This window comes from Scyliorhinus torazame, chromosome 30, assembly GCF_047496885.1.
Source record: "Scyliorhinus torazame isolate Kashiwa2021f chromosome 30, sScyTor2.1, whole genome shotgun sequence".
In the NCBI taxonomy this organism is placed as follows: Eukaryota; Metazoa; Chordata; class Chondrichthyes; order Carcharhiniformes; family Scyliorhinidae; genus Scyliorhinus; species Scyliorhinus torazame.
The window spans coordinates 32800643-32825563 of record NC_092736.1 but is presented as its reverse complement, the minus strand read 5'-3'; the positions used below and the strand labels follow the sequence as shown (position 1 = coordinate 32825563).

Sequence of the window (24921 nt, the reverse complement as noted above, 5' to 3'; positions counted from 1 at the left end):
TCTGCTTCTAGCTTCCCTGCATCGAGTGCAGTCCACATCGAACCTACCTGCCTAACACATCATGGTACCAGAGTGATACTGGTCTTGACGGACCTACCTCGAGTGAATCAGCATCGACCAGCAAGCAGCCATCCGGTGAAATGGAAAACACCCAGCCTCCTCCGCAGCTCTGCATCTCCGGCAACCTCGGTGCCAACTGGAAAATCTTCAAGCAAATGTTCCTCTTGTACATCGAGGCCTCCGACCTCGAAGCAGCATCGGATGCCAGGAAGATCGCACTATTTCTCTCAACAACGGGGGCCCGCGCCATCCATATCGACAACTCCCTTACGTTCGCTGACGGCGAAGACAGTCCTGCTGAAATTCGACAGCCACTGCGACATTGAGGTGAATGAGAGCTTTGAACGGGACGTTTTCCAGCAGAGGCTTCAGGGTAAGGATGAACCTTTTCAGTCCTTCTTGACCCACCTCCGCATCCTAGCGCAGTCATGTAACTCTGACTCGACGGCTGATTCCATGATCCGGGATCAGATTGTTTTCGGGGTCCTCTCCGACTCCCTTCGGCAGGAGCACCAGAAAGTCAAACAGTTGACCCTCCCTGTCGCTATCGAGACGTGCGTTGTCCATGAGCATGCTAAGAATCGTTACTCCCACATCAGGGCGGCAGAAACTGCGAAGCTGGCCTCCCACGAGGCAGAAAGGGTGCAGGCCATTGCACAGATGCAGGGCCTGAGCATCGAGGAGAGTGGCCGTTTCTCGCGCTTTTCTCGGATCCCTGTGCATGCGCGCCACGATCGAGTGGACGACGAGGCCGACAACCCAACTGCGCAGGTGCGTATGTCGACCGCACTGCGCATGCGCGATGGTGCATGGACCGCGCTGCCGTCGGAGTCATGACGTGTCCGAATTGTGGCTCCGCCCATTTAAAGCGGCAATGTCCGGCAAAAGGACGCCGGTGTCTACAGTGTGGCAAGCTTGGCCACTATGCAGCCCTCTGCAGATCTGCTCCACCGCTCAGCAGCCAGCGATCCCAGCTGCGGCACAGAAGTGTCCGCTCAATACAACAAGGCATGCCAGATTCCGATCCCAACAGACCCTGATGCTGAGTGCATCAGTCCAGTCCAGTCGCAAGCTGTGCACGTTCAACACCCCGTTCGGCCGCTACTGCTACAACCGGATGCCCTTTGGTATCATATCTGCCTCCGAAGTATTTCATCGCATCATGGAGCAGATGATGGAGGGCATCGAGGGGGTGCGAGTGTACGTTGACGACGCAATCATCTGGTCCACAACCCCCCAGGAACACATCGCTCGCCTCGAGAAGGTATTCCAGAGAATTCATGGACATGGTCTCCAGCTCACAGGGCCAAGTGCTCATTTGGTCAATCGGATATTATGTTCCTGGGTGACCACATCTCGCGGCAGGGCGTGCGGACAGATGCCGACATGGTCTCGGCGATCAACGCCATGAAGACCCCGGAGGACAAGAAGGCGGTCCTCCGCTTCCTCGGGAAATTCATTCCCAATATGGCATCCCACACCACAGCCCTCCGCCATCTCGTCAGGAAGTCGACGGAATTCCATTGGCTGCCCACACATGAAGAGGAATGGCGTGAGCTGAAAGCAAAGCTCACCACAGCCCCGGTTCTCACGTTCTTCGACCCAACCAAGGAAACCAAGATATCAACTGATGGAAGCCAGGATGGCATTGGGGCGGTGCTCCTTCAGCGAGATGACTCCTCATCCTGGGCTCCAGTGGCGTATGCCTCCAGGGCCATGACGCCCACTGAGCAACGGTACGCTCAGATTGAGAAGGAATGTCTGGGTCTCCTGACAGGGACAGTCAAGTTTCACGACTACGTTTATGGCCTGCCAAAATTCACGGTAGAAACGGACCACAGGCCTCTAGTCCATATAATCCAGAAGGATTTAAATGACATGACACCTCGGTTACAGCGAATTCTTCTTAAGCTACGCCGCTACGACTTCGAACTTGTCTACACGCCAGGCAAAGAGCTGATCGTTGCAGATGCCCTATCCGGGTCCATTACCACACCGTGTGAACAAGGTGACTTCATCAGCCACATAGAAGCGCAAGTGCAATTGTGTGCCACCAACCTTCCAGCCTCTGACGAATGGCGGGTCCAAATTTGTGAGGAGACGGCCAAGGATCCTTTACTGCAGTGTGTGATGCAGAACCTTACCCATGGCTGGCAGAAGGGACAATGTTCCCAGTTCTATAACGTAAAAGACAACCTGACGGTGGTGGGGGGAATCCTTCTAAAACTCGACAGGATCGTAATTCCTCAGAGCATGCGGGCTATGGTGCTGGGCCAACTCCATGAGGGTCACCTTGGGGTCGAGAAATGCCGACGCAGAGCTCGGGAGGCAGTCTATTGGCCGGGCATCAGCCAGGACATTGCCGACACAGTCCTCAACTGCCCCACCTGTCAGAAGTTTCAGCCAGCTCAACCCAAAGAAACGTTGCAGCAGCACGAGATTGTGACCTCTCCGTGGTCCAAAGTAGGCGTAGACCTTTTCCACGCCAAGGGGCGGGACTACGTACTCCTGGTCGACTACTTCTCCAGTTACCCAGAAGTGGTGAAACTGTCCGACCTCACGTCGAAGGCGGTAATCAAAGCCTGCAAAGAAACGTTCGCCAGGCACGGGATTCCGCTCACGGTAATGAGCGACAACGGTCCTTGCTTTTACAGCCAGGAATGGCCTGATTTTGCACAGTCCTACAACTTCCGTCACGTAACCTCCAGTCCCCACTTGACTTCATCTACGCAGTCAAACAGGAAGGCCGAGAAAGGGGTCCATATTGTAAAGCGGTTGCTGTGCAAAGCTGCAGACTCAGGCTCCGACTTCAACCTGGCGATGCTGGCGTACAGGGCAACCCCACTGTCCACTGGGTTGTCTCCAGCGCAGATGCTCATGAATCGCACTCTGAGGACCACAGTTCCAGCCATCCATGTTCCAGACCTTGACCACCTCACGGTCTTACAGAAAATGCAACAGTCACGGGCCCAACAGAAGGCCACATATGATGCTCATGCCACGGATCTACCCGAGCTGGCTCCAACTGATCATGTTCGTGTCCAGTTGCCTGAGGGCGGCTGGTCAGCCACAGCTGTTGTGATCAAACAAGTGGCCCCAAGATCGTTCCTTGTCTGCATGGCTGATGGCTCCCTGCTACGGCGCAACAGACGGGCACTGCGAAGAGTTCCACGCCCGCTACCTGACCGAAGTGCCCCACCGCCTACGATGCTTCCTCCGGACGTACCCTACCACGAGGCCACCGATCTACCAGCGATCCTGCCGGCCCACGCGACCACCGCGATGGCAGCGATCCCGCCTATCCACATGCAGGCGGCTCCTGATCCACCTCTGCGAGCGATCGACAAGAATTCGTTGTCCACCACAAAGACTAAATCTATAGACTGAACTCTTGTACATTTTGTGACTCCATCGATTTAACCTCGGTAAATATTGTTTTGTTTGCCGTGTATCTGCACTATCGACACCTTCCTATGTATATTTGTTCATCTAGACATCTTTTGTATTTAATCAGGCACATATATACACTCGCACACCCTAGTATTTATTTATCTAAAAAAGAAAAAAAAAAGGCGAGAGATGTCATAATATCCACTCATATATGTACTGAAGCACAGACAGGCAGTGATTGACATACAGGATGACTGATAAGCACACAACACAGTGCAGCCAATCACCAGACAGGACACTACCACTATAAAGCCAGAGGGCACTAGGTTTCCCGCTCTCTCGGGACCCAGCCACTGAGACAGTCAGAGTCCTCGAGCTAGCACAGTGCAAACACCATGAGGTAGCTAGTAAGCCCGGTCAGGCTAGTACAAGGTCTCCAGTCAGTTCAGTATAGTGTCGACCCACAGCTGAACATGTAAATCAGTTCTATCGTTGAATAAATCAGTGTTGGATCTTCTCCAGTGTTAGACTCTGTTTCTAGCTTCCCTGCATCGAGTGCAGTCCACATCGAACCTACCTGCCTAACACATCAGATACTTTGACAAGTTATAGCCCACAGTTAGTGAAACAAAATGTGTGAATTGTCCAATGGGACAAATCATAGAATTTACAGTGCAGAAGGAGGCCATTTTACCCATTGAGTCTGCACCAGCTCTTAGAAAGAGCACCCGACCCAAGCCCACACCTCCACCCTATCCCCGTAACCCAATAACCCCAGCTAACCTTTTGTGTACACTCAGGGCAATCTATCATGGCCAATCCCCCTAACCTGCACATCTTTGGACTGTGGGAGGAAACCGGAGCACCCGGAGGAGACACGGGGAGAACGTGCAGACTCTGCCAGGAATCGAACCTGGGACCCTGGAGCTGTGAAGTAACTGTGCTAACCACCGTGCTGCCCAATCAGCTTCTAAATGAGACCGTGAGGCTTTTTCAGCCATGATGGCCCTTTCTAAACATCAGGAATCGCACCCTTGCGTCAGAAGTGGGAGAAGACGATTGCGCTGACTGATCTAATGGCGAAATACAAGCGTCCCATTCATTTGCCAGGGAGTTCAGTCTCATTTACACCTGACGGTGATTTTATGTTGAATTAAACAAATGGCGCAGGGAGATCGGGGTCTGTCAGATCCTCAACCATTTGAGGCTGGTGGCACCGAGGAAAGCTCGCACTTTCCCCAGGCGGAAGTCAGACATTCTAGAGCTGTCTTCAATCAGTATGTGAACCTTTGAGGAAGGGAGGAGGTCCCCCCCCCCCCCCCCCGTCGCCCCCCAGAGTCTGTGGAGCAGTGGTGCGGAACCAAGGCCCTCACAATGTGGTGAGATTCCCCAAAGAGCAGTCATGGCACTTAATGCACTTCGAAACTCAAGACATGGGTGACGATGCTCGTGAGGTTTCTGCCACTGCGGCTGAGAAAGGTACCAAGGTGAGCGGATCACTGGGAGAGACAGATAGTCCGAGAGTTGGAAATAGTAGGATATCGGGTGTAAGGAATCCATAAAATCTCTACAGTGCAGAAGGAGGCCATTCGGCCCATCGGTTCTGCACCAACCCTCTGAAAGAGCACCCTACCTAGCCGCCCCCCCCGCCCCCCCCCGCCCCCCCCCCCCCCCCTTCCTAACCGGCACATCTTTGGACATTCAAGGGCAATTTATCACGGCCAATCCACCCAACCTGCACATCTCTGGACTTCGGGAGGAAATCGGATCACCCGGAGGAAACCCACGCACACACGGGGAGAAGGTGGAGACTCCACACAGACAGGAATCTGTCCCAAGGCCGGAATCGAACCCGGGCCCCTGGCGCTATGAGGCAGCAGAGCTAACCACTGTGCCGCCGTCTCAATTAGGAATGCAATGCATGTAGGTGAGTGCACGGAATAGGGCAAATCAGATTGGTGAGTTGCAGATAGCTACGGGGACGTATGTTTCTGTCGCTGTGGCCTTCCTGGGTGGAAATGGAAGGATTCCGGCACATTCAGAAAGAAACAGGAATGCTGCCCATACTGTCAAAACATGGCCCCTTTATAATCTCTTTTCACTCCCTCTGCTGTTACAAGTATGTATGGCAGCCTCAACTGGACAAAATGCATCGTGACATTGTCAGTACACAGCAGTGGCAATAACTGAGACCTGATTCAAATCCGGGCAAGGCTGGGCTGATGCTGGGTACAAGGGACTGGCTTCTCTGATCCGGAGGTTAAGTGTTGACGCCGTCGTAAACACCGTCGCCGCCCCAACGTCTGATCCCGGCGTCAACTGGGGTCCGCGCATGCGCAGTGGCACCGGCGCCAACACACGCGTGTGCGCAGTTGCTCCCTTCTCCGCACCAGCCCCGATGCAACATGGCATAGGGCTAAAGGCGCCGGCGCGGAAGAAAAGGAGGCCCCCAGCTCGAGAGGCCGGCCCGCCAATCGGTGGGCCGCAATGGCTGGCCAGGCCACATCGGAGGCCCCCCGGGGACGGACCCCCCCCCCCCCCACAGGCCGCCCCGGACCCTTCCACGTCGAGGTCCAGGTTAGAACGGTTTTTTGCTGCGGCCGCTCGGCCCATCCCGGGCCGAGAATCGCCGGGGGGGGGGTGGCCCGCAGAGCGACCCCCGACCGGCGGCGCCAATGGCGGCGATTCTCCGCACTGTCACGCCGATTCTCCGGCCCAGCCCCGGGCTGAGAGAATCCCGCCCAAGGTGTTCAGGAATGATCAGTAAGAAAGAAAAGGGGGCGGAGTGACGGTATTGATTAAGGAGAACATTGCAGTGCTGGAAAGAGAGTACATCCCAGAGAGGTCAAGGACAGAATCTATTTGGCTAGAGTTAAGGGGAAAATATCCAATTATATTACTCAGTGCTGTCTACAGGCCACCAAAGTGGGAAAGAAGTGGAGGAATAAAGAAATTACAGAATTGTGCAAGATAAAATTGCAGACTGGTAAGATGGAGGACTTTAGTTATCTGGGATTGGGATGGTAATGGTGCAAATAGCTGGGAGGGGAAATACTTCCCAGAGTGTGATCAGGTGAATTTTCTACAGCTGTCTGTTTCCAGGCCAACGAGAAAGGAGGTACATCTAAACATGGTGGGACAAATATCGATCGGGAAACATTTAGGGTACAACGATCATAAGATTTAAGCTGACTGTGGGAAAGGACAAAGAACAAGCGACAATAAAAGTATGGATATGGGGAAGAGGTGGGGATTTGAGACCAGGAAGAGATCAGCCAGGATCTGATTGGATGTCGGAGCAGGCTCGAGGGGCTGGATTGCCGACTTCTGCTCCCAATTCCTATGTTCCTGTGGAATCGTCTGATCACCACTTGATATTAAATCAGTTTACTCTCAGAAACCCCTTTAAGCACAATGTCTTACTTAGCACTTCTGTACGCATTGCAAACACAACTCTCTCGAGTGGTAATGTTGCATTTCATTCTGATCATTTTGACTTTGCTGTACTTTGAGAATAACTATTCCAGTGCTCTTTTACTACAGTTAATCAGAGAGCCCCACGTAATACGGTCAAACCCACTAAGATCACGCTACACCCGATTAGACGGGAATGGCCGTGACTCCAGCAAGCTGGCCTGCAACTTTCCCTGCTTCGCAACCCTGGGCATGTTTAAATTGGCGATAGTGCCACCCGCTGACTGACGAACTCCGCAGCATTCTTTGACTGAACGAAACGGCCGAGATTGTTTTCAGGGTGAAGCCAATGATCTCACATTCCCAGTGTGTCCCAATGAGTCAGGGTGCCAGGGTCATTTCTTGTGGGCCATAGGAGATCTTGAAAACAAAACAATCACCAAATATAGATCACATCGTGAATAGTGAAAGCAGCGTACTGAACTGGAAGAAGTACCTTTATCTGGGAGAAGTCTTTGGAACGTTGAATGTTGAGGAGGGTGTGTTAGACGTTTTAGTGGCTGTGAAATGAAGAGTTTAAAGCTCTTGTTCCTTTTCACCAAACACCATTTATTTCACTTCCACAGCCTCTGCACAAAACTCTTAACAACACATCACCCGACAGAGGCCACCTGAAGCCCCTTTACATATCAGTGTCAATTAATGGATACTTAACATAAATGAGACAACTAATTGCAATGTCTCTTAACCCAGTACTTAACAGGGTGTCATAATATACACCAGTATATCATGGTGCAGACACACACTGATGGACACACAGTGGGACCAATCAACACACACAACACCGCAGCCCCCGTTGCATACGCGTCACGCGCCATGACCCCCACGGAACAGCGCTACGTGCAGATAGAGAAGGAGTGCCTGGGCCTTCTGACCGGTGTGGTTAAGTTTCACGATTATGTGTAGGAACTTCCTCAATTCACCTTCGAGACCGACCATCGCCCGCTGGTCAATATAATACAGAGAGACTTGAACGACATGACGCCTCGCCTCCAGCGTATTCTTCTCAAGCTCCGGCGTTACGACTTCCAGCTGGTATACACCCCAGGCAAAGACCTCACCATTGCCGACACTCTCTCTCCAGGGCAGTCAACACTCTGTGTGACCCAGCGGGATTCGTCTGCCAGGTTGATGCCCATGTGGCCTTCGTGGCCTCCAATCTACCTGCCTCGGATGAACGCCTCGTCCAAATTCACCGCGAGACGGTGGCTGACCCCTTGCTACAGCGTGTCATGCGCCACCTAACAGACGGGTGGCTCAAGGGCCAATGCCCTCAGTTCTATAATGTCAGAGATGATCTGGCGGTAGTAGACGGGGTTCTTCTGAAACTGGACCGCATTGTCATCCCGCATAGCATGCGCCAGCTTGTCCTGGAACAACTACACGAGGGCCACATTGGTGTGGAAAATTGCCGCCGATGGGCCCGAGAGGCAGTGTACTGGCCCGGCATTAATGACGACATCGCCAACACAGTGCTCAACTGCCCCACTTGTCAGCGCTTCCAGCTGGCCCAACCACGTGAGACCCTGCAGCCCCATGAGTTGGTCACGTCCCCTTGGTCCAAGGTGGGCATCGACCTGTTCCACGCGCTGGGTAGCGACTATGTCCTGATCGTGGACTACTTTTCAAATTACCCGGAGGTGATACGGTTGCACGACATCACAGCGTCTGCCGTCATCCGAGCCTGTAAGGACACCTTTGCTCGACACGGCATCCCACTCACTGTGATGTCGGACAATGGCCCCTGCTTCGCAAGCCAGGAATGGTCCAACTTTGCCAGGAGGTACAACTTTGCACACGTGACATCCAGCCCCCTGTACCCCCAATCCAACGGCAAAGCGGAGAAGGGAGTACATATAATCAAACGGCTCCTCTGCAAGGCTGCCGATGCGGGATCCGATTTCTACCTCACCCTGCTGGCCTATCGCTCGGCCCCACTGTCCACTGGCCTGTCGCCAGCCCGGCTGCTCATGGGTCGCACCCTGAGGATGACGGTGCCGTCCATTCACGTCCCAGACCTCGACCACGTTCCAGTCCTTCGCCGGATGCAGCTGTCTCGAGCACAGCACAAGGCGGCTCATGACGCCCGTGCAGCTGATCTCCCTGCTCTGGCTCCAGATGACAACGTCCGCGTCCATCTTCCGGATGGTGGCTGGTCGGCAACCGCTGTGGTCCTTCGGCAGGTGGCCCCCCGCTCGTTCCTGGTTCGTCTACCGGATGGCTCCATTCTGCGCCGTAATCGACATGCCCTTCGTCTCGTTCTGCGCTTGCTACGTGATCCTCCACTGTCGCCTCGCCCTCCCGTTGACCCTGACCTGGACTATGCAGAGATCCCGGTCACTCTGCATCCTCCTCACTCTGACGCAGTCCAGCCCGCTCCTCAGCCGGCGGCTCCCGACCCACCCTTGAGGCGGTCAACCAGAATTTGTCGCCCACCTCAGAGACTTAATTTGTGAACTTTGTGGACTTATGGACTTTCTGATTTGTTCTGTTCTTCCGTTTAATCGTTTACGTGGTTTGTATATAGTGTTCATCTCGTTATTCTTGTTGCACACTTTTTCTGCACCAGGCACCTTCCCATGTAAATATCTTCGTTCTAATGTTCGTAGTCCTGTAAATATTTCGCACACAGGGACATTCCCACCATACACTATTTATTGCCACACAGGTACATTCTTTTATAAAAGGGGGGATGTCATAATATACACCAATATATCATGGTGCAGACACACACTGATGGACACACAGTGGGACCAATCAACACACACAACACCGCAGCCAATCACCAGTTAGAGCACACACACTATAAAGACAGGGGGCATCAGATTTCCCGCTCATTCGAGCTGCAGCTTCCTAGTAGAGCTCACAGCCTGCAGCACAGACATTCACCATGTGCTGAGTGCATCGACTGGTTAGGACAAGGCAAAGGTCTTTAGTTAAAGCTAGTACCGTGTTAACCCACAGTCAGAGTATGTTAAACAGTTAATGATTCAATAAAATAGTGTTGCACTATTTCAAGTGTTGGTGACCTGTATGTGTTCCACGGATCCAGAACACCCAACACATCACCATGGTCGGGTTGGGTGGGATAATGGGGCTGGGGTAGGGGATTGGGCCCAGGTAGGATGCTCGTTTGAAGGGTCGGTGCAAACACGATGAGCCAAATGGCCTCTTTCTGTGCTGTTGGGATTCTATAATTCTATGAAATCTGCCGTCGTTTCCTGGTGGGGCCGACATGTGACTGTGGAGCCAAGACTCTTAACTGCGCCCCTGAACTTACCGAAAAAGTCACCCAGTTCGAGGGCAATTAGGGATGGGTAAGAAATGCTGGCCCAGGCAGAGAGACCCACTTCCCATGAATGAACAAAGATATTGAGCCAGGCCACTGTCTCGTTCGTCTTTGAAATAGTGCAAAGGGACTTTTAGCATCCAGTTGAGATGACAGATGGAACCTTGGCTTCACATCTCACCTGAAAGATGCCATCTTGAACAAAGAACAAAGAAATGTGCAGCACAGGAACAGGCCCTTCGGCCCTCCAAGCCCGTGCCGACCATGCTGCCCGACTAAACTACAATCCTCTACACTTCCTGGGTCCATATCCCTCTATTCCCATCCTATTCATGTATTTCTCAAGATGCCCCTTAAATGTCACTATCGTCCCTGCTTCCACCACCTCCTCCGGCAGCGAGTTCCAGGCACCCACTACCCTCTGCGTAAAAAACTTGCCTCGTACATCTACTCTAAACCTTGCCCCTCTCACCTTAAACCTATGCCCCCTAGTAATTGACCCCTCTACCCCGGGGAAAAGCCTCTGACTATCCACTCTGTCGATGCCCCTCATAATTTTGTAGACCTCTATCAGGTCGCCCCTCAACCTCCTTCGTTCCAGTGAGAACAAACCGTGTTTATTCAACCGCTCCTCATAGCTAATGCTCTCCATACCAGGCAACATTCTGGTAAATCTCTTCTGCACCCTCTCTAAAGCCTCCACATCCTTCTGGTAGTGTGGCGACCAGAATTGAACACTATACTCCAAGTGTGGCCTAACTAAGGTTCTATACAGCTGCAACATGACTTGCCAATTCCTATACTCAATGCCCCGGCCAATGAAGGCAAGCATGCCGTATGCCTTCTTGACTACCTTCTCCATCTGTGTTGCCCCTTTCAGTGACCTGTGGACCTGTACTCCTAAATCTCTTTGACTTTCAATACTCTTGAGGGTTCTACCATTCACTGTATATTCCCTACCTGCATTAGACCTTTCAAAATGCATTACCTCACATTTGTCCAGATTAAACTCCATCTGCCATCTCTCCGCCCAAGTCTCCAAACAATCTAAATCCTGCTGCATCCTCCGACAGTCCTCATCGCTATCCGCAATTCCACCAACATTTGTGTCGTCTGCAAACTTACTAATCAGACCAGTTACATTTTCCTCCAAATCATTTATATATACTACAAACAGCAAAGGTCCCAGCACTGATCCCTGTGGAACACCACTGGTCACAGCCCTCCAATTGAAAAGCATCCTTCCATTGCTACTCTCTGCCTTCTATGAGCTAGCCAGTTCTGTATCCACCTTGCCAGCTCACCCCTGATCCCGTGTGACTGCACCTTTTGTACTAGTCTACCATGAGGGACCTTGTCAAAGGCCTTACTGAAGTCCATATAGACAACATCCACTGCCCTACCTGCATCAATGATCTTAGTGACCTCCTCGAAAAACTCCACCAAGTTAGTGAGACACGACCTCCCCTTCACAAAACCATGCTGCCTCTCACTAATACGTCCATTTGCTTCCAAATGGGAGTAGATCCTGTCTCGAAGAATTCTCTCCAGTAATTTCCCTACCACTGAAGTAAGGCTCACCGGCCTGTAGTTCCCTGGATTATCCTTGCTACCCTTCTTAAACAGAGGAACAACATTGGCTATTCTCCAGTCCTCCGGGACATCACCTGCGGATCCAAAGATTTCTGTCAAGGCCTCAGCAATTTCCTCTCCAGCCTCCTTCAGTATTCTGGGGTAGATCCCATCAGGCCCTGGGGACTTATCTACCTTAATATTTTTTAAGACGCCCAACACCTCGTCTTTTTGAATCTCAATGTGACCCAGGCTATCTACACCCCCTTCTCCAGACTCAACATCTACCAATTTCTTCTCTTTGGTGAATACTGATGCAAAGTATTCATTTAGTACCTCGCCCATTTCCTCTGGCTCCACACATAGGTTCCCTTGCCTACCCTTCAGTGGGCCAACCCTTTCCCTGGCTACCCTCTTGCTTGTACGTGTAAAAAGCCTTGGGATTTTCCTTAACCCTATTTGCCAGTGACTTTTCGTGATCCCTTCTAGCCCTCCTGACTCCTTGCTTAAGTTCCTTCCTACTTTCCTTATATTCCACGCAGGCTTCGTCTATTCCCAGCCTTTTAGCCCTGACAAATGCCTCCTTTTTCTTTTTGACGAGGCCTACAAACAGGGCATCACTTCTGGAGTGGAATGAAATTTGTGGGATTTCTCTTGGCTCTTATCATTTTTTTATGGCTCCTGCCAATTTTTAGAATAAAAATGGGGAAAGGGGGGAGTTTGAAGTTCAAAAAAAAACTCGAGTCGTGAAAATTACTCACCAGTTATTGATATTTAATATCCTTCAAGAATTGAAGAAAATTTCAGGGAGGATGCTTTTAAGTCTTGTACCCTGCTTCGGAAAGTTGTGTTAAGTATGGCAGGCGTTTTTTCTTAGGTTAGTTTAGCTGTGTGAGTAAGCCCAGAGGGCATTTCACATTTGAAAGGTATGTGTTCTTCATTGCAGCCGTCAAGTTTGGTCGGATGTCCAAGAAACAGAGAGATAGCCTGTACGCCGAGGTACAACGACATCGTCTGCAACAGCAGCAGCGCGATCATCAGCAACAACCAGGGGAAGCCGAGCCTCTCACTCCAACTTACAATGGGCTGACGGAACTGAACAATGACCTCAGCAACCTATATATGGATGGGCACACACCGGGAGGAGGCAAAGCCGACTCGGGAATGAGCAACTTTTATTTGGACATTCAGCCATCCCCAGACCAGTCAGGCCTGGACATTAATGGCATTAAACAAGAGCCCATCTGTGAATATGCTGTGGTCCCAGATTTCTTCCCCTACTGCTCCTTCACAAGTGGCGAGAGCTCGCCCACGGTCTCCATGACAGAACTAGGTACGGCACACCCACAGGCTTTATCGTGTATCCGGTTGCGGGCAGCACGGTAGCATTACGGTTAGCACAATTGCTTCACAGCTCCAGGGTCCCAGGTTCGATTCCTGGCTTGGGTCACTGTCTGTGCGGAGTCTGCACGTCCTCCCCGTGTCTGCGTGGGTTTCCTCCGGGTGCTCCGGTTTCCTCCCACAGTCCAAAGATGTGCGGGTTAGGTGGATTGGCCGTGATAAATTGCCCTTAGTGTCCAAAATTGCCCTTAGTGTTGGGTGGGGTTACTGGGTTATGGGGATAGGGTGGAGATGTTTCCAAGAGCCGGTGCAGACTCAATGGGCCGAATGGCCTCCTTCTGCACTGTACATTCTATGATAATCTATGGTTTGTGGGATGTGGTTATCGCTGGCAAGGCCAACATCTAGAGCCCGCTTTTATAAGCCCTTGAGAAAAATGTTTCAGAGAGAGGCGAAGAGCTGGACTGAAGAGGGGTGGGGTGGCACAGTGAGGGGTTGTGGGCGAGTGAGTTCATGAATTCCCCTGCCCATGGGGCTCTCAGATTGCTGCTCTAGCCCATGTCATTGACGTTGGGTGCAAGAGTCTGTCTGGGGAGAGGGAGTCTCAGGCAATCTGAAAACATTCCCAGTTATTCTGTCGCTTCCCTCCTGCTCATGGATAATGTTCCTGCACCCTGCTGAACGACATCCAGGCCAAGGTGCAATGCCACTTCAAAGGGTGGCATGATGGTGCAGTGGTTAACACTGCCGCCTCACAGCGCCAGGGACCTGAGTTCGAATCCGACTTTGGGTTACTGTCTGTGTGGAGTTTGCACGTTCTCCCCGTATCCTCCGGGTGCTCCGGTTTCCTCCCACAGTCCAAAGATGTGCAGATTAGATGGATTGGCCGTGCTAAATTGCAAGAACGTGCAGACTCCACGCAATCACCCACAGCTGAATTCGAACCTGGGTCCCTGGCGCTGTGAGGTGACAGTGTTAACCACTGTGCCACCGTGCCTTGTACTCTGCTAGCCTCACTATAATAGTGAGTAGAGCAGCACTGGGGTATGTGCATAAGTGTTGCACCATCACTTGGAATTTTGGCAACATCCCCTTAATAAAGATGGTGACTGCTGTATCAGTAAAATACCCTGCGCAGACCACTTTCCGATTTTCAAGGTTCTGATAGCATTTGCTTCGAACGGTTGACCGCTTAATTCTGTGACCATTGGTCAGTTTTCCGGACGCTCAGTAAACCACTGACTATTTTGCCCTGTAGAGCACCTTGCACAGAACATTTCCAAGTCCCACATTGAGACCTGCCAATACTTGCGAGAAGAGCTGCAGCAGATCACATGGCAAGCCTACGTACAGGAGGAAGTGGAGGTCTATCAGAATAAGGTAGGGAGAAAGCAGAGTGCCCGGCTCAAGTGGTGAGTACCACAGTAACAAGCATCACTTTTCTGAATCCTACGCCTAAGTTTACACGCTCATCCTTTTTGTGTAGCCCAGGGAAGTGATGTGGCAGCTCTGTGCCATCAAAATAACCGAAGCGATTCAGTATGTGGTGGAGTTTGCGAAACGGATTGACGGATTCATGGAACTGTGTCAAAACGATCAGATCGTACTTCTGAAAGCAGGTACCCAATCATTGCCAAGTTACTCCTCGATCGTGTACAGGATTTATAGGCTAGAGTCCCTTTCTCCAGCAAAGAAAAGACTGAGAGATCTTTAAAACTAGAGCGTCTTGGATCGGGTAGACATAGCCCTCCCCCCAAGGCAGGTTGCAGGCTAGTGGATGGCTTTCCTGCCCAGCCAATAATTGAAACTCTGACGTGGGTGGTTAATTCCCACCTCCCCTGATGTTCAACCAGTGGTGGGTGGGGCAGTCGATACACCGGAAGACTGAATGGAAAGGTTTCTGTGGGGCATTGGAGATGGTGACTTGATTCCCTCTTTCAAAGGCATCCACTGCCCGATTAGCCATTGGAAAAGGGAAGGCCCACTGACAAACCATACGCCCCCTCTCCCCCCACCCCACCCCCCGTTCTTGCTGCCGACCTCCCCCGCTCCTCTCCCACGACCTTCACTCCTGACCCCCGTCACTCCCTCATTCAATTGTGACTCGGGATCCCTTGCTGGCAGGATTAGGGTCAGACTGATAGGGTTAGGATTCGGATGATAGGGTTAGGATGACAGGAGTAGGGTTAGGATTAAAATGATAGGATTGAGGTTAGTGTTAGTCTGATAGCATTAGGTTTAGGCTAATAGGCCAAGTTTAGAGTAAAACTGATAGGGTTAGGGTTAGACTGATATGATTAGGGTTAGGGTGAGGGTGATAGGGTTAGGTTGATGGGATTAGGGTGAGGGTGATAGGGTTAGTTTGATAGGATTAGGTTTAAGGTATACCTGTTAGGATTGGGGTTAGTCTATAACTGATAGGTTTAGGGTTAGGCTGATAGGATTAGGGTGAGGGTGATAGAGGTAGGGTTAGGTCGATAGTGATCTTGATTTTAATTCTTCTTATTGATGACTCTTCATGCCTGGAAACACATGTTGCTGTTACACTGTATCAGAATCATCTGGTATTTTATCCACTCTATTCTGAACCTTCTCTGTTCTAATGAGTCTTTGGTCTTTCCTTGTGAGTAAAGTGTCTTCTCCCCTGTATCATCTCAGCAAATCTCCACTTCACTTTATCCATGGCCTCGTCAATATTATTAAAGAAAGGCAACTGGAAATGCTCACATTAGTAACGTTGACAAGTTTCAAATTACCTTTTGTTTTTATTACCCGGAACTCTATTGATATATCTCAGCATCCCATAACTTATTGTACAGATTTATCAACATGTCTTATTACTTCTAAAGATTTGTGGATCTCAATCCCATCTCTCCTCGCCCCTTAGTCCTTTTAAAGTTTTCAGCACTTAATACAAATTTCCTTTTTCAATACCCTTGAAAAATGCCTCATCTTTCATTTCTCCATATTGAATCTCACTCAACATCCATCAGTCAAATGAACTGACCTGCTGGTGTCCTTTTAAACTTCCTTCCAGTCCTCTTCACACCTATTTGCTGCGTCATTTGAAAATTCTGCTATTTTGCTCCACATACCGAAGTCCAAATGTCTATTTATTGGGGGCAGTAACGGCCCAATACTGACCACTCCCACCTGAAAAAATATTCATTAATCTCTGCCCTACTTTTTGTCCTCTAATCAGCTTCCTGCCGACACTGTCTTAATGTCATGAAAAGCCTCTCATGCAGCACTTTATGAAATGCTTTCTGAACAGACTTCATTGAAACATTCACTGCATTTTCTTTCCCAAAGAATTCTGATGGAAAGTTGTACTTTCCCTTTGCAAATCTGATGCCTTGTTCCATACTTAACCTGACTGTGACAACCAGCCCGTCTCTGGCACAATTCAAACATCTAAAGATTGTGGCCAGTACCCCTCTGAATTTCCTCAGCATTCTAGATTTCAGCTGTCAGCACCTTTTCTATCCTGTTCAGAAATAATTCCTTAACCACAGTTATAATGTTGACTTGCTCCAGCTCCTCCTCCAGTCACACTGCCACAGTCTTCTCTAGATATCCAAAGGCATCAACATTCAATATCCATTACCCTGTCTGCAATTTATTTTCTTGTCTCTCGTCGACCCTGCCCTTTAACTATTCTTTTTCCTTTTCATAGATCTCTTTATTTACATTGGTTACCTGTCAGTCTTTCTTTCTTAAGTGTCTTAACTTTTCTGTCCTTGTTTATTTATCTGTGATATTTCTAACACTTTGCTTGACATTCTATTGTGTTATTACGCCAGGATATAACATTTACTTGTGTATTAAATTTATCATAATCCATATCCTCTTCCTGTGTAAGGAACCCGTGCTTTTGTCGCACCCCCCCCCCTTTGTATCTGATGAGGGTATTTCTGATCTAAAATGAACCATTTCTTGTTTGTATGTTTCCTATTGCTTGCAAACTGTCTTATCTATGAATGATTGTTTCAAGTCTATTTTTTTTATGGTCACTATTTACTAGAGACTCCCCAATCCTTTTATTACGAGTCCTACTTCATTTCCGAACCTGGATCCAATACTTCCTCTTGCCGGTTGACTAATAAACCTTCCCTTTTCATGGTCACTTAGATTACTTTCTCCCTAGTCTATTATTGGATGATTTTACTTAATATTGTGACTGTGGTGTTCCCAGTTTGTCTCTAACTTGTCTGCCTATCCCCTCCCATTTGTCCTTTCAAATATTCGGTGGTTTATGCTAGGCTCCCTTTTCTTAAATCTAATCAAAACAATTTAGATTTTGCACCATCTCCACTTTGCTCCAGTGGGACAACCCAGAAAAAGGGGGAATAATCTTAAAATTGATGCAGGGCAGATCAGAGTGAAATCAGGATGCAGTTTTTACCCAGCGGGTTAGTTAAAATCTGAAACGTCCTCCACCAAAAGGCGATGTTTGCGGGAGGCCCAATTTCAAAATTTCCAAGACAGGTTAATAGATTTTTTTTTTGAGGTATACCAAGATCTGTGGTGAGTAAATAGAGTTTGGTTCAAGCTCGTCTATGATCAAACAGAGTAGTGGAACAATCTTGAGGGGCTGAATGGTCTTCTCATACTCCAATGTTAACCCTTGGATCTCGTGCTGTCTCAGGATCTAGAGTTAACATTGAAACCCTTGCCAACCCCAGCTTTTTCCCTCCTGAATATTTTGTAACCGGGAATGTTCAGCTCCCAGTTCTTTTATTGCCTGGATGCTGGTGAACACTTTCTGTTTTTTGAACCAATTCTTTTTCCAGTTGTATGATCGATCTTGGATGCCTGGGATCTTCACGTTAGAACAAAGAACAAAGAAAAGTACAGCACAGGAACAGGCCCTTCGGCCCTCCAAGCCTGTGCCGACCATGCTGCCCGTCGAAATTAAAATCTTCTGCACTTCCGGGGTCCGTATCCCTCTATTCCCATCCTATTCATGTATTTGTCAAGATGCCCCTTAAATGTCACTATCGTTCCTGCTCCCACCACCTCTTCCGGCAGCGAGTTCCAGGCACCCATTACCCTCTGTGTAAAAAAACTTGCCTCGTACATCTCCTCTAAACCTTGCCCCTCGCACCTTAAATCTATGCCCCCTAGTAATTGATCTCTCTAACCTGGGAAAAAGCCTCTGACTATCCACTGTGTCTATGCCCCTCATAATTTTGTAGACCTCTATCAGGTCGGCCCTCAACCTCCATCGTTCTAGTGAGAACAAACCAAGTTTATTCAACCGCTCCTCATAGTTAATGCCCTCCATATCAGGCAACATCCTGGTAAATTTCTTCTGCAATCTTTTTTAAGCCTCCACATCCTTCTGGTAGTGTGGCGACCAGAATTGAACACTATACTCCAAGTGTGGCCTAACCAAGGTTCAAGACAGCTGCAACATGTCTTGCCAATTTTTATACTCAATGCCCCGGCCAATGAAGGCAAGCATGCCGTATGCCTTCTTGACTACCTTCTCCACCTGTGTTGCCCCTTTCAGTGACCTGTGGACCTGTACTCCTAGATCTCTCTTGACTGTCAATACTCTTGAGGGTTCTACCATTCACTGTATATTCCCTACCTGCATTAGACCTTCCAAAATGCATTACCTCTCATTTGTCCAGATTGAACTCCATCTGCCATCTCTCCGCCCAAGTCTCCAAACAATCTAAATCCTGCTGTATCCTCTGACAGTCCTCATCGCTATCCGCAATTCCACCAACCTTTGTGTCGTCTGCAAACTTACTAATCAGATCAGTTACATTTTCCTCCAAATCATTTATATATACTACGAACAGCAAAGGTCCCAGCACTGATCCCTGTGGAACACCACTCGTCACAGCCCTCCAATTAGAAAAGCACCCTTCCATTGCTACTCGCTGCCTTCTATGACCTAGCCAGTTCTGTACCAATCTTGCCAGCTCACCCCTGATCCCATGTGACTTCACCTTTTGTCTGCCATGAGGGACCTTGTCAAAGGCCTTACTGAAGTCCACATAGACAACATCCACTGCCCGATCTGCATCAATGAGCTTTGTGACCTACTCGAAAAAATCTATCAAGTTAGTGAGACACGACCTCTCCCTCAAAAACCGTGAAGCTAATACGTCCATTTGCTTCCATATGGGAGTAGATCACATATCGAAGAATTCTCTCCAGTAATTTCCCTGTCACTGATCTAAGGCTCACCAGCCTGTAGTTCCCTGGATTATCCTTGCTACCCTTCTTAAACAGAGGAACAACATTGGCGATTCTCCAGTCCTCCGGGACATCACCTGAAGACACTGAGGATCCAAAGAGTTCTGTCAAGGTCTCAACAATTTCCTCTCCAGCCTCCTTCAGTATTCTGGGGTAGATTCCATCAGGCCCTGGGGACTTATCCACCTTAATATTTTTTAAGACACCCAACACCTCGTCTTTTTGGATCACCATGTGACCCAGGCTATCTACACACCCTTCTACAGACTCAACATCCACCAATTCCTTCTCTTTGGTGAATACTGATGCAAATATTCATTTAGTACCTCGCCCATTTCCTCTGGCTCCACACAGAGATTCCCTCGCCTGTCCTTCAGTGGGCCAACCCTTTCCCTGGCTACCCTCTTGCTTTTAATGTACGTGTAAAAAGCCTTGGGATTTTCCTTAACCCTGTTTGCCAATGACCTTTTGTGATCCCTTTTAGCCCTCCTGACTCCTTGCTTAAGTTCCTTCCTACTTTCCTTATATTACACACAGGCTTCGTCTGTTCCCAGCCTTCGAGCCCTGACAAATGCCTCCTCCTTCTTTTTGACGAGGCCGACAATATCTCTCGTTATCCAAGGTTCCCGAAATTTGCCGTATTTATCCTTCTTCCGCACAGGAACATGCCGGTCCTGAATTCCTTTCAACTGACATTTGAAAGCCTCCCACCTATCATAGATTATCATAGAATTTACAGTGCAGAAGGAGGCCATTCCGCCCATCGAGTCTGCACCGGCTCTTGGAAAGAGCACCCTACCCAAGGTCAACACCTCCACCCTATCCCCATAACCCAGTAACCCCACCCAACACTAAGGGTAATTGATGACACTAAGGACAATTTATCATGGCCAATCCACCTAACCTGTCAGATGTTGATTTGCCCTCAAACATCCGCCCCTTATCTAGGTTCTACAGTTTCCACCTAATATTGCTATAATTAGCATTCCCCCAATTTAGCACATTCACCCTAGGACCACTCTTATCCTTGTCCACCAGCACTTTAAAACTTACTGAATTGTGGTCACTGTTCCCGAAATGCTCCCCTACTGAAACTTCTACCACCTGGCAGTGCACATTCCCCAATACCAGGTCCAGTATAGCCCCTTTCCGAGTTGGACTATCTACATATTGTTTAAGAAGCCCTCCTGGATGCTCCTTTCAAACTCTGCCCCGTCCAAGCCCCTGGCACTAAGTGAGTCCAAGTCAATATTGGGGAAGTTAATGTCTCCCATCACAACAACCCTGTTACTTTTACTTCTTTCCAAAATCTGTCTACCTATCTGCTCCTCTATCTCCCGCTGGCTGTTGGGTGGCCTGTAGTAAACCCCCAACATTGTGACTGCACCCTTCTTATTCCTGATCTCTACCCATATAGCCTCACTGCCCTCTGAGGTGTCCTCCCGCAATGCAGCTGATAGTCTCCCTAACCAGTAGCACAATTCCTCCACTCCTTTTACATCCCCCTCTATCCCGCCTGAAACATCTAAATCCTGGAACGTTTAGCCTGCCAATCCTGTCCTTCCCTCAACCAGGTCTCTGTAATGGCAACAACATCATAGTTCCAAGTACTAATCCAAGCTCTAAGTTCATCTGCCTTACCCGTTATACTTCTTGCATTAAAACATATGCACTTCAGGCCACCAGACCCGCTATGTTCAGCAACTTCACCCTTTCTGCTCTACCTCAGAGCCATACTGGCCCCATTCCATAGTTCTCCCTCACCTTCTGACCTATTGCTCCAGTACCCACCCCCCTGCCATACTAGTTTAAACCCTCTCTTGTGATACTAGCAAACCTCACGGCCAGGATATTTATGCCTCTCCAGTTTAGATGCAACCGGTCCTTCTTATACAGGTCACACCTACCCCGAAAGAGCTCCCAGTGGTCCAGATAACGGAAACCCTCCCTCCTACACCAGCTGTTTAGCCACGTGTTTAGCTGCTCTACCTTCTTATTTCTAGCCTCACTGGCACGTGGCACAGGGAGTAATCCCGAGATTACAACCCTCGAGGTCCTGTCTTTTAACTTTCTGCCTAGCTCCCTGAACTCCTGCTGCAGGACCTCATGACCCTTCCTGCCTGTGTGGTTCGTTCCAATATGTACAGCGACCTCTGCCTGTTTGCCCTCCCCCTTCAGGATGCCCGCTACCCATTCGGAGACATCCTGGACCCTGGCACCAGGGAGGCAACATACCATCCTGGAGTCTCTTTCACATCCACAGAAGCGCCTACCTGTGCCCCTGACTATAGAGTCCCCTATTACTATTGCTCTTCTGCGCTTTGACCCTCCCTTCTGAACATCAGAGCCAGCCGTGGTGCCACTGCTCTGGCTGCTGCTGTTTTCCCCTGATAGGCTATTCCCCCAACAGTATCCAAGGCGGTATACCTGTTCGAGAGCGGGACAACCACAGGGGATTCCTGCACTGACTGCCTGCCCTTTCTGGTGGTCACCCATCTCTCTGCCTGCACCTTGGTTAATGGGAACTTTCTATGCGAAATTATATTGAAAAATGTCTGCAAGTCCAAACGAGTTTTCTTTATAACATTTAGCCAGGGGAGATGTTGGAGTAACAGTAATGTCACTGATTTAGTAATTCAGAGGCCCAGGCGAATATTTATGGGTTTAAATCCCACCACGGCAGCTGGTGGAAGTTTAACTACATTAATAAATCTGGAACTATAAGGCTAGAAATGTGGTGAAGTAATTAACTAAATTAAAAGTAACGGTGACCATGTTTGTCGTAAATCCCACTTGGTTCACCAGTGTCCTTTAGGGAAAGAAATCTGCTGTCCTTACCTGGTCTGGCCTACATGTGACTCCATACCCAGAGCAATGTGGTTGACTCTGCATTGCTCTTCTGGAATGATCTTGTATGCCACTGAGTTCAAGGGTAATTAGGGATGGGCAATAAATGCTGGTCTTGCCAGTGACCCATCCCTTCCCCAAATCCCAAGAAAGAGTAAAGAAACATCACATTCCAATTCTTTTATTGTGTATAATCTTTTTATCCATTACCCATCCTTTGAACATCCAGGTGAAACTAGCTCTATAGATTTCTTTTTCTGATCAGTAGATGGCAGTAAACACATCAACACCACAGAGCTGGATATCCCATAGCTACTTCAACTGTGACTTGCTGAGGTTTATCATGTAGGACCTTAGCCATGTAAACCGATCTTTATTAGTGAGTTGTTACTTTATCTCTCCCTATCTGCAACATTAGAAGCAATTCTATGATTAGCTTATTGAGATTTGACTCAAAGGCGCTGGTTTAGCACAGGGCTAAATCGCTGGCTTTGAAAGCAGACCAAGGCAGGCCAGCAGCACGGTTCAATTCCCGTACCAGCCTCCCCGAACAGGCGCCGGAATGTGGCGACTAGGGGCTTTTCACAGTAACTTCATTTGAAGCCCACTTTGTGTCAATAAGGGTAAGTTAGATTGCAACGGGAGTTTGGTGAGTTAGATTGGGTCAGAGTTTGGTGACTGAGATTGGGTCTGAGTTTGGTACGTTAGATTTGGTTGGGAGTTTGGTGAGTTAGATTGCATCGGGAGTTTGGTCAGTTAGATTTGGTCATAGTTTGGTGGGTTTGATTTGGTCGTAGTTTGGTGAGTTAGATTGGGTCGGAGTTTGGTGAGTTAGATTTGGTCGAAGATTGGTGAGTTAGATTGGGTCGAAGATTGGTGAGTTACATTTGGTCAGGGTTTGGTGGGTTAGATTGGGTCGGGAGTTTAGTGAGTTTGATTTTGTCGGAGTTATGTGGGTTAGATTTGGTCGGAGTTTGCCGAGTTAGATTGGGTCGGTGTTTGGTGGGTTAGATTTGGTCAGAGTTTGGTGGGTTAGATTTGGTCTGAGTTTGGTGAGATAGATTGGTCGTAGTTTGGTGAGTTAGATTGGGTCGGAGTTTGGTGAGTTAGATTGGGTCGGGAGTTTGGTGAGTTAGATTGGGTCGGAGTTTGGTGAGTTGGAGTTGGTCAGAGTTTGGTGAGTTAGATTGGGTCGGGAGTTTGGTGAGTTAGATTGCATCTCGAGTATGGTGAGTTAGATTTGGTCGGAGTTTGGTGAGTTAGATTGGGTCAGAGTTTGGTGACTGAGATTGGGTCTGAGTTTGGTACGTTAGACTTGGTTGGGGATTGGTGGGTTTGATTGCATCGGGAGCTTGGTCAGTTAGATTTGGTCGGAGTTTGGTGGGTTAGATTGCATCGGGAGTTTGGTTAGTAAGGTTTGGTCGGAGTTTGGTGAGTTAGATTTGGTCGGAGTTTGGTGGGTTAGATTGGGTCGGGAGTTTAGTGAGTTTGATTTTGTCGGAGTTTGGTGAGTTACATTTGGTCGGAGTTTGGTGAGTTAGATTGGGTCGGAGTTTGGTGAGTTAGATTGGGTCGGAGTTTGGTGAGTTAGATTGGGTCGGAGTTTGGTGAGTTACATTTGGTCAGAGTTTGGTGAGTTTAGATTGGGTCGGAGTTTGGTGAGTTTGAGTGGGTCGGAGTTTGGTGGATTAGATTGGGTCTGAGTTTGGTGAGTTAGATTGGGTCGGAGTTTGGTGAGTTAGATTGGGTCAGAGTTTGGTGAGTTAGATTGGGTCGGTGTTTGATGGGTTAGAATTGGTCGGAGTTTGGTGAGTTAGATTGGTCGGTGTTTGTTGAGTTGGATTTGGTCGAAGATTGGTGAGTTACATTTGTTCGGAGTTTGATTGCGTCGGAGTTTGGTGCGTTAGATTGGGTCGGAGTTTGGTGCGTTAGATTGGGTCGGAGTTTGGTGCTTTAGATTGGGTCGGAGTTTGGTGAGTTACATTTGGTCGGAGTTTGGTGAGTTAGATTGGGTCGGAGTTTGGTGGGTTAGATTGGGTCGGAGTTTGGTGAGTTACATTTGGTCGGATATTGGTGAGTTTAGATTGGGTCGGAGTTTGGTGAGTTTAGATTGGGTCGGAGTTTGGTGAGTTATAGTGGGTTGGGTGTTTGGTGAGTTTGATTGGGTCGGAGTTTGGTGAGTTACATTTGGTCGGGGTTTGGTGGGTTAGATTGGGTCGGAGTTTGGTGAGTTAGATTGGGTCGGAGTTTGGTGAGTTAGATTGGGTCGGAGTTTGGTGAGTTAGATTGGGTCGGCGTTTGGTGAGTTAGATTTGGTCGGAGTTTGGTGAGTTAGATTGGGTCGGTGTTTGGTGGGTTAGATTTGGTCAGAGTTTGGTGGGTTAGATTTGGTCTGAGTTTGGTGAGATAGATTGGTCGTAGTTTGGTGAGTTAGATTGGGTCGGGAGATTGGTGAGTTAGATTGGGTCGGAGTTTGGTGAGTTGGAGTTGGTCAGAGTTTGGTGAGTTAGGTTGGGTTTGGAGTTTGGTGAGTTAGATTGCATCTCGAGTATGGTGAGTTAGATTTGGTCGGAGTTTGGTGAGTTAGATTGGGCGGAGTTTGTTGAGTTTAGATTGGGTCGGAGTTTGGTGAGTTTAGATTAGGTCGGAGTTTGGTGAGTTTGAGTGGGTCGGAGTTTGGCGGGTTAGATTGGGTCGGGTGCTTGGTGAATTAGACTGGCTTGGAGTTTGGTGAG

The 24921-nt window shown here is 49.1% G+C and overlaps 1 protein-coding gene across 2 annotated transcripts in view; it reads left to right on the top strand.

Annotated features, from left to right (window-relative positions):
* LOC140404489 (nuclear receptor ROR-alpha A) overlaps positions 1-24921 on the top strand; it is a 1004264-nt gene that overhangs the window by 903879 nt on the left and 75464 nt on the right. For both annotated transcript variants that reach the window (XM_072493100.1, XM_072493101.1), the window contains 3 exons: positions 12732-13118; positions 14385-14506; positions 14613-14745. In XM_072493100.1, the coding sequence (XP_072349201.1) occupies positions 12732-13118; positions 14385-14506; positions 14613-14745 (642 nt within the window). The remainder of the gene's footprint in view (positions 1-12731; positions 13119-14384; positions 14507-14612; positions 14746-24921) is intronic.